The 10,882-nt window shown below is 33.5% G+C and overlaps 1 protein-coding gene across 1 annotated transcript; it reads right to left on the bottom strand.

Moving 5' to 3' along the window:
• Positions 1-1,529: 1,529 nt before the first annotated feature.
• LOC109704520 (glycine-rich RNA-binding, abscisic acid-inducible protein-like) lies at positions 1,530-5,309 on the bottom strand. Its single transcript, XM_020225271.1, has 2 exons — positions 5,300-5,309; positions 1,530-1,879 (listed from the first exon to the last, which is right to left on the bottom strand). Exons 1-2 carry the CDS (start codon positions 5,307-5,309, stop codon positions 1,530-1,532), a joined length of 360 nt encoding a protein of 119 aa, XP_020080860.1.
• Positions 5,310-10,882: the final 5,573 nt, after the last annotated feature.

Raw genomic sequence — 10,882 nt, 5'->3', positions numbered from 1 at the left:
GTTAAAAATAAAAATCTTACAAAATATGATTGATATACCAATAAAAGTTTTAGATTCAAAGTTATTGATATTCGTTTCTTAATATACGTATAAAAAAACTTCATAATCAAAATTTACATCGTGATTTGGAATTCTACAGACGTCAATTTGCAGACCGGCTCAACACACGGCCGTTAAACGCTATTGAATTTTGAGCGGCCTCTTAGATATACTAGGCCAATGATATCGAAAAATCATAAAATTTTATTTTCTAGGTACTTCAATACTCTAGATCACTCTAACGCGAGCCGATCGTCGATTCGAAAGTTCCGAACATCAAAAAAACAACTTGAAGCACGGAGGGCTTCGTTTCTTCACCATAAGCATACCAATCCCACTCTCCATCTCTCTCTCTCTCTCTCACTCTAATCTCTCTCTTCCTCTCTCTCTCCTCTCTCTGGCTATATATATATATATATATATATAGTAATTAGGCTGGAATACTATTTAAATAGTAAAACACTCTTCTGGGGCTATCTCAAGTTTTTAACTCTTGATGAAAAAATTAATAGGGTCCGAATGATATATCGTAAATTTGAATGGTCCCCGCTAGGTTGACTGGTCCCACCTGGGTTATAGTATTTATGTCTTAATGGTTAGAAATAAATGAAAAGAAAGTTGATCCAAAGCGCTAAAAAACTGGTAGCAAATAGGAATTTATGGCTACATAAATAGTATCTCCAGTCCAAATATATATATATATATATACAAATAAATACTATAATATAATAAATAAAATAATATAATATATGATATAAATAAATATGTATTTATAAAATAAATATTATATATATAATGAGATTTGAGCTAGAATACTATCGATAGCAAACCGACACTTTTGCTCACCCATCCATTGTTTTCGATGATGGAGCAAATCCAATCAAACCGATAGCGCACCGTTGAACATGATCTATACCACATTGAATTGTTTAGAATATTAAATTCTAAATCTTTTTCGACATCATTGCCAAATTGATAAAAGTATTTCAAAAATTTTTTAATTTTAATGCCGTCGAATATGAACGTTTTCTTGTTTAACGCATAAAGATATCGCAAATCAATTGAATTTTTATTAGAAATTCTTTTAAACTGATTTAAAACATTCAGATCTATAGCTTGATCTTGATTACTAAGACTCTATCATCACTTTTTTAAGAATATTTATTTTCAGCCGTTCATTATATTTTTGTTCACGTGATGATGGATAAGAGAACAATATCGAAAATGTATGAAATTTGATTCTAAATACTCAAAATGGTATATAGATCATGTTCAATCGGTGTCGAATCGTCGATTTGGAGCTCCATCAATCACAAAAAAAAATAACATGGGTGACATAAAAGTATCGATTTGCATATCGATAGTATTCTAGCTGCAACTCTATATAATAAATACTATATACTTTATAAATAAAATATATATATATAATATATAGAGAGAGAGAGAAGAGAGAGAGAATGAAGAAGGCGTCCATCCGTGGACCTGCCCTCTCATGTGGTCCACGAGGCCACTTCGGCCTCGTGTACCCCGTGAACACCACCACTATGAGCCCCGATTTTTTTCGGCTCCGGCGCAGAGTACGCGCTGCGCCACGCCGTGCCGCCCCCGCCGCCCCAGCAACCGCGCGCCCGCGCCCGCACCCGCGTCCCGCCCCGCTCCCAGCGGGCACCAACGCCGCCCCCCCCAGCCCCCGCCATCAGCCCCGCGGCAACCAACCCTGGAGCCCGCACCTCCGAGTCGGCGCGGCAACGCTCGTGCCCACCGCGCCAGCCCCCGCAGCGCTTGCTTCCCAGCTCAGCGGCTCCGCCGCGGCCCCGCCCGTAGCCCGCACTGGCAGCTCCTCGTGACCACGTGTGGCATTTGTTTTTAGTTATTGAGGAATAAATATAGTTATTATATTGATCATAATTATAGATTATAGATTAATAGATTATAGATACTGAACTTAAATATTCATGAATTCAAATAGAGCTTGCCACCCGAAATTGCCACCAATGACAATGCGTCAAGTTAATTATTGCGCTGATTTGGCTTGGAGTGGGTCGACTAGAACTAGGGCCCGGTGTAGTCGTTGTTTTGACTTCAATGGAATGAAGGTTAATTAAAAACATGAAGTCGTCGCCGAATATCGCGCAGAAAGTAAATCCCGGAGCGATTTTTACGGCGAAGCTCGCCGACTTTCCCGCCCTAGTGGTATTCTATTTGGTCATATTTGCTTCATTGCTCGAGCTCATTCATTTGCTGTGCTGTTCGCTACGTTTCTTCTGAGGTAGCTTGTTGTTTCTGTACTTCTGTTAATAATAGTGAATATATTATATATCTTGTGTGGCTTTAGTGTGTTTTGGAATACTAACTATGACTTTGTATATGGTTTTTTTTTTTTTTTTTTTTTTTTTATTTTGTTTTTTTTGTTTTTTTATTTTTTTTTTTGTGTTTTTTTTTGTTTGTGTTTTTATTTTTTTTTTTTATTTTGTTTTTTTTTTTTTTGTTTTTTTTCTTTTTTCTGTTTCTTTTTTATTTCTGTTGTTTTTTTTTTTTTTTTTTTTTTTTTTTTTTTTTTTTTTTGTTTTTTTTTTTTTTGTTTTTTTTTTTGTTTTTTTGTTATTTTTTTTTTTTTGTTTTGTTTTCTTTTATTTTAGTGAATTTTCTGTTTGTTTTTTGTTTTTTGTTTTTTTTGTTTTTTTGTTTTTTTTTTTTGCTTGTTTTGTGTAGATTTTATTCACAACAGACATTTAGTTATTTTTAATATGTTTTGGTTTTTTATTGTGTGTTTTGTTTTTCTGTCCTCTGACGTTTTTTGTTTTTTTTATTTTTGAGTTTTTTTTTTTTTATTGATGTTAAAGATAGTATTTTTTTTTGATTTATTTTTATGTTTTTTAAAAGATAGAGTCCAAATATGTCTTAAAAATATTATCTTATTTTTTATTTTTTTTGTTATTGTTTTTGTCTGTTACTATTTTTTTTTTTCTGAGTTTAGTTGTTTTTGTATCCATAATTGTTTCTGAGTCCCGCCAAAAAGGAGGATAGGCAAAAAAGGGGGCGGGGAAACGGTGAATGAGGGAGGAGAGATTTGGGGGGATGGGTGGTGTATGAAATCCGAATAGAGTGAGTTGGGGAACGCTTTCCGCTGTTTTTTCAATTGAATTATTAGTAATAAGCAATCTCTTTTTGTAGCTAAATATGATCATTTTAAATATTATTAATCTGGGTAAGCTTGACATCAAGCTAATAAGTACAGATTCTGAGATACTCGATATATCATCAATATTATCTTCTCCACAAATATTTATTTATATTTTTTAGTATTACTGCTTTTACTTTTATTTTTGTACTTAAAATATCAATGTTTGCTATTGCAATTATCAAAGTGTCAAAATTAAGCTCAGTAATCTTTTTAATAATACATATAATAAAATTTTTAAGTGCATTAATTTGAGTAATAAATTACGATTATGATAAGCAAAATAGTGCTTTTTAAATATAGTACATCGTAAATTTTTGCCTTGAATATAGGTTTATATAGTTTTTAGAAACACTAGATAAAATTAGATAAAATTTACAAATAATTTATCTGAACTATAAACTATTTGAAATATTTTGCCTTTATAAAAGTTCATTTCAAAGTATAACACCGCGAGTTTCGCTGTGGCTTAATTATTTCTTTTTTTAAGAGTAAAGGTGTGATAATTTAAAAGTAGAACAGGTTAAAACGAACGAAGCTTTTAAAAATATAAACCAAAATATATTTCTATAAAGAAAGAAGGAAAAAAATTAAAAACCATGAAAAATGAAAATAACGGTCAACATATCAAATCTAAAAAAATGGAAAAAGAACAATACTGTAGATCCGTGCCTGTAGTTCATGTAGTTTTATATATTTTTTACTCCTAAAAAAATTAGTAATGGATATTTTTATTTTGTAAATTGAAGGAACAAAAATGAAATATTTAAATTTACAGATATATATTTCAATTGTCCGTTTATAATTACATCCGAACAAGTAGCCTTTCTTCGTGGAGGAAGAAGAGGAGGAAGAAGAAGAAGACAGAAAGAGAGAGAGAGAGAAACCCTCGTGAGAGAGATAGAGGAGGGGACGGGAGAGGAAAGGAAGAGGCGTGGAGATGTGCTCGACGAGGCTGTGAAGTACGTGTGGGGGGCGATTCCCTCCTTCCAGATCTCATCTCCCATGAATCCGACGGTCCCACGCTACCTCCTCCTTCCCGATCTTGGTATGAATCCTCGCTCTCTCCTCGTCTTCTCTCTCTCCTCTCTCTCCTCTCCTCTCTCTCTCCTCTCTCCGATTATCCTTTTTTTTAAAAACTTTAGATTAATCCTACTTTTGATGCTTGCTTGAGCGTTAAACGCGATCTGATGTGCTCCGATGATAGAATCCGGATTAAAATGCTTATTCGGATTGTTACATTTAGTTTTGTTTGTTGTTGTTCAGTTTGTGGGAATTTGAAATTGGCGATCCATAGTTTGCGTATTTTTTGTTTGTGAGTGTTCTTGGCTGCTGTGCTGTATGTGAATCGCAAGTAGGAAATTAAGTGAATTTTTTGTGCCTTAAAAGCTGCTGGAAATCAATTACTGCAGATAATGTCTTAGATTTTGTTATCTTCGATGTGGTTTTTTCTAAAGTTGTTGATCATAATAATTAACCCTCTCCATGCTGTATGAAAATTTGAATTGGTTAAATCTAACTGGCTCTTTTCTTTTGTGTTGTGTTCTCGTCTTTATTCAAGCCTATCTTTTGAATTAGGGCATGTTTTGCGTTCTGTAGGTTAGTGCGGTTTAATGAAGTGCTTACTAACAAACTTCTCTCGGCACTTGAAATTAGAAACTTGAGTTGGAGGGTTCTGATTCTGGGGCTCAGAAATCTGTTTCAGCTCCCTATGTATGCAGCAGGAGAAACTGTTGTTAATTCTGAAATTTCGTAGGCTAGAAGTAATATAAGAAAAAATGAAGAACGAAACAGAAGCAGCACAAAACAAGGCATTTTAGCTTTTCCAAAAACTTTTACTCATGGTAAAAAACTTCCTTTGTCCTCTGCTATATGCTTTGACCATGTTAATTAACCCTTGGCCCTTGCCTTTTTTGAGTGCCTATGTCAATTGCTAGAGTCTTGAATTGGAGTTCGTGAACATGATGAATGATTTTTAATTGCTTTCCACAACCTTAGGAAAAGTATGTTAGTTTATATATTGTTGTGGTATAATTGACATGATTAAATGTTAAATTGATGATCGAAGTAGTGGCATACTTGGCTCCATTGGAGATTCAATAGACTTTTTTTTTTTTTGAGAAAACCTATCATTTTCAAATACAAAACAAGACACAAAAAACCTCAGTCCAATAGCGCTATTTTGTACGAATGAAAACGGGTCGGTATAGGTTCAGATGAGTGCCACTCCGATCCATATCCATATCCCTGTGACATAAATTTTTAGTTGAATTCGATACGGGTTTCGGAATATTATCAGGATGTTAAAATGGTCAAATCCATATCCAGTAAAAAAATAGATTCAGATATGTGTCGGAAAATGCACACCCACACTCACACTACCAATTTGGATATTTAATGAATATTTAAAACAAAAATAAAAAATATTTCCAATATATAATTTAGCTACATAAAATTATAAATGTTAGAGGACATAAAAGGAAAAAAATTAAGAATTCTAAGAATGTTTAATTGATATGAAGTAAATAAAAATGTTACATATTGAGATTATATGTTTCTGATTCTGATAATCCGGTATCGGAATCTTAATCCGAATAAGGATGGTGAACCCCAAAACTGATTCTGAATCCAAAAAATATTTCAGTCTCGTGAGATCAAGTCTGAATCTGAATCCGAATGCGGATAGTGATATCCCACCCATATTTGAATAATTTTTGGATTCGGTGTTGATTCGTCGGATATATTCCTATCGCGTTTTCATCTCCCTACTTTTCAGATCTGCCTTTAATCCAGAACCTTGAAGTTTTGTTGAATTGATAGCTTCTCTCCCTCTGAGTAGATCGTTAGTATGCTTTGAATTTTACGCATTCGTAACTTGATTTATGGTATATTTCTTGTTTTGTTATATAGATTTTAGGTCCACGCTTGGGTATCTGCCGTGCTATTAAGTATCGATCATAAGGCTCATTTCAGTAGACACTTCTACCGGGACCGATAACTGTTGGTTTACTATAAAGGAACTGCCACTGAAGTGTACATAACTTTTTATGATTTTCGGAGATTTTTGTAAGGCAACTTACTAAGCAAACTAAGTTTAGTTAATAAGACAAAATTAAAATTTGTGCAAAATCTTAAGATTTACAGCTGTATATCATTTATTCGTTTACTCATAAAATCTTCATTATCTTTTCATTTACATTGATAAATTTGCAACGATTTGTTACTTGTAGGCTTTAATTCTTTTTATTGCGTTTACCAGGTCTATACCTACTGGAGTTCTTTTATCTTTTATGTGCAGAACTCAGAAAGAACCCTGGAACCAACAGTGAGACCTTATATCATACAAATATTTATTACTAGATTGATGGCTTTATTGTATTGTTGTTTTGCTCTCTTTCATTATTCAAAAAGAAATGTCAAACTGTTTCCATTATTTCTTTTTTTCTTTTTTGGGTGTTTTTTACTCTAGTCTGAACGCTAACAAATGGAAGGGCTTTTATTGTACAGATTGGCCTATGATTTCCACTTATGCTGTTCTTTAGTTGTTAATTTAATTAAAAACTTGGAATATGTTAATTTAATTAAAACTTTGAAATATGTAAAGGCACTTCACTTTGAAGTCTATCACAGGTTGGATCTATTGGGCTTTGGCTGCCTTTTCTAGTTACTGTAATATGTGTCTTCTTCTGTGTTGTTTTGTTGTTTTTGTTGTTTCTGCGGCTATTGTTATAATTATCACATCAATCTAAGTCTTTCCCTAATGATTTAACATTCTCAAATACTTAACATAGGAACAAAGAATATAAAAAGCAAAACTAATAGTTGTTTTGATAGATCCTTTTTAAAAGAGATAACACTTTATATGATTATATGGCGGCAGTGCCTATACAATATTGCGAGTCCTGTTTAACTCTATTGAATCATAACTATGATTTTCAAGATGTTTAGGCATATTAGCGGTAGAATATCATTTAGTTGATTCTATGCTTCCTTGTTTAGTACCTTTCAAAATGTCAATTTTGTGTTTCTATCAACACTCCTAGTCGAAGTTACTGTTCTTTTTGTGGGGCAAAAATAGACATTTTCTATATGCAGTAAAAGGTTTTCCATTGTGAAAATGGTTATGAAAATACAGAGTTTTTGTAATAATTGTTTCTATATAAAATTTGAAGACAATTTCTATTTGGTTTTTGTTGTTTAGGAGAGTCAGACGATTTAGGTTCACATAAAACATCTTGATGAAAAGAAAAATCTACAGACGAAAGACCTGGAGAACATAAAATTTCCCTATATCCTTGTTTTTCAAAATGGACTCTTAAACTCAATACAAAAGTTTTTCTGCCTGTAAGACAATCTATTAAGATATATAGCAAAAAATTAAGAAGCTCACAAATGGATTATATATATAAGATTTTCCTAACAGTTATTTAACAACCGCTATATGTGTGATTTTGTGAAAATTGATTTAAATAAATGTTAAACTAAACATACACTCGCGTTATAGTTAGTTTATATGTAATATGATTTTTAGGACATCAAATGCCCTATATTTCTTCCAACAACTGAAAAAAAAGTTCTTAAAATTCTTGGAGCATCTGTCTCTTTTTCTATATTACCCTAAATTTTTTTAACCTCTTCTTGTGTCTATTTATTTTTCCTGTAATGCAACGGATCCATTTGAAATACCTCACAGGTTCATTTAGACGAAGGACATTCCTGGAGATATTTTTGTCACCCTGTGAAGGTGAAGACAGTGGAAATGAGTTATATTAATTCATTGAAAGAGGTGTGGGTAATAAAGTCATTTAATAGATTTTGGGCTTCTATGGCTTTTGCCATTTCTTTACTGCTTACCAACAAATACAATTATCGTAGGCAGAACAATTCATTTGTTGCTTCTTTTTTCTCCTGTTTTTGAAATGCGCTTTTCTTTTTTATTTTGAGATAAATTGTGCCAAATGAAGTTGGCACCCTGTAATATCAGAAGATTCCTTTCCCTATTGCCGAAACATTAATTGCACAGTACTGCAAGCAAAACAAGAAATTACTTGCCAGAGCTGACTAATAGACTCTAGTTCCATAGGACGTGAACTGTTTGGAATATGGAATTTGCAATGACATAGAAATGAGCCTAGATTTTGATGAATTATTTTCTGCAAACATCTTTGCTTCTTTTTCTCATGTCCTGATATATCTTCTTACGTCAGTGGTTCTTACATTATGTTTTTGCAGGCTGCCTACATATAAATGGGTAACTGTAAGAACGTCATGAATATGTCCAAGCTGTCAATATGAACCTTATGGCAATCAAGTGTTAAAAGTAAATATGCACTAGTAATTAATGTGCAAAGTTTTTAAGTATTCTCTATGAAGATGCCCTCCTCTTTGCCACTGCATCGCACTTCAAAATGATAATTCCATGAAATCAATTTAGAAGTGATTACTATATATACATTTATTGTTATCCATGTTGGGGAATGTAAACAGATTGGAAGGCCTATCTCTCACTTACATAAGCATGATGATCACAGAAACGTGGTCCCCTATTTCATGCATTCAAATATAGTTCCTCTGAATTCTCACTCCTCTAACCAACTTCAATTGTTTTGAAATTTGCACTAGGTAACTTGATGTATATTAAAATCTCATCGAGGCTTAAGCTTGGACCATTCGAGATGATTCCTTGTGAGACCAGCTTCATCACCAGCAACAACATCAAAACAACAAGCTACTGCTGAACATGAACCTACTGATCAGGCAAACCATTAGTCCCTTTGCATTTAAATTGAATTTCAGTTTGCCATTACATAAAATCTAGATATGAATATTCTATAAACTGGGATTAATTGTTCGGTTGTTCAACATTTCAAAAAAGTGCATGTTCAGTGCGCTGACTTTTCTATGTTATGCTAGCCTGTTTACAAAAAGAACTATGTCTGGTGAATTCTGTAATATTAGAAAACTGCTAAATTATCAATAAACCAGTAATAGAGGGATTTTGTCAAGAAATAAAGCTACAGAAAAAAAAACCTAAATAACTTTGTCCTGATCATAATTTTGTGTAAAGGTGATTTATGGCTGAAAAAGAAGCCCTTTAGATGACATAAAGTAAAACTCTTTTATGGCTTATTCAAATGTACATATTACACCAGATTTTTCCAGATTAATTAACAAGTAACAATAGACTTAAAGTGCAGTTTTTCCAAAGGATCTTACTTATTATAAAGCAGAGTGTTCTATAAATCTTCCTCTGTACGTGGTCACTATTTCAATTTATTGTCCTTAACAGTTATTATTACAACAGTTCAGGAATTTCTACTCAACAATGTATAATATGAAGACTTCTACTCTGTTACTTCAATATATAGTGACAAGCGTACTTCTCATTCTTATTACTGTTGATCTCTTTGGTCAGCAGGATTCCTGTGCGGTTATATGTGCGAAATATTGGTGATGATTGATGACTTGGAAGATGCACCTATAATTGATAGCTTGGGAAAGAATAACTTACAGTAAACCGGTCCAATTTGAATTCACAAGGAAAGGAAGTATAGCATGAATCTCTTTAAAGCATCGTATGGCGCAATTGTTTTCTCTCTCGTCTTCTTGATGTTGCAAGCGTGTGCTTTCACAATTTTTCTTCAACGTAAAGCTCCCCATAAACTTTTAACAGTTCATGCTAATAATTGTTTTTAACTTCTTTCTGGTATAGTTACCAAATTGGCCCCTGAAGTTTTATCTAGAATTTCAATTGCATCTTCAGAATTGTAACAATAAATTACTTGCTATTGTTCGTCTACTGTGGTCCAGAAATGAATGTAATGTTAAAGCTGATGCGGTCACTTTGTTAGGCCAGTAAATATCAAATGGAAGAGTTAATTTGTTCCTATCAGCACAAACTTCATGGACTAATTTGTTAAATTGGAAGTGAGGACCCGATTTGAATGAAATGGGGTTTGAAATGTTAACAATAAGTTCATAAACTAACGCAAATACTGTGTTAAAATGAAAAGTTTCCTTGGTTTTCTCATCGTCATTCGTTCACCAAGCTAAATGAAAATTACAATACTTATAATTTTTCTCACTTGTCTGATCCTTTCTCTATTCCGCACTCTGATCTCGTATCAATTTGTTGTCTCGGCAATTTAGTGTTGCTTCCAACGAAGTATTCATAAAAAAAATGATGCTTTAGGTGGGTATCTGATTTGGAGGCAAGCCGTGAAAGTCTCTACTAGCCGGAGATACTTCGATTTCAAACCCCCGCTTTGAAGACATCGTGAATTGCAAAGGCAAAGGAGATGTCCATGGATTCAAGTTTGACGGACTGCGGAGATCGTCGACTTCGAAGAGCGTTGAAGAAGAGCAGGCGTCATCGGTCGCCAGAATCCGAGGTGGCAATCCTGCCAATAGGTTGAAAATAAAGCTGATTCGAGTTGGCAGGAATCGAATTGGAATCCAGATATTCCTTCTATTGGGTGCTAAACAACTAAAGAGCACAAGAAAGTTCTTCCTCCACATGTGGCGTATTTCTCACAGTCCACGAAAAACATGCGAAAATGATATGATTCGCAAGTCATCATCAACCTCATTCCTCTTCTTTTAGTAAATTCAATACTTTTCTTGTATAGGTTTCATATTTCATAATTTCCCGGTTCGTATTCG

This window comes from Ananas comosus, unplaced genomic scaffold (assembly GCF_001540865.1).
Source record: "Ananas comosus cultivar F153 unplaced genomic scaffold, ASM154086v1, whole genome shotgun sequence".
Classification (NCBI taxonomy): domain Eukaryota; kingdom Viridiplantae; phylum Streptophyta; class Magnoliopsida; order Poales; family Bromeliaceae; genus Ananas; species Ananas comosus.
The sequence above is the reverse complement of the archived record's forward strand: the minus strand, read 5'-3'. Positions and strand labels throughout refer to the sequence as shown.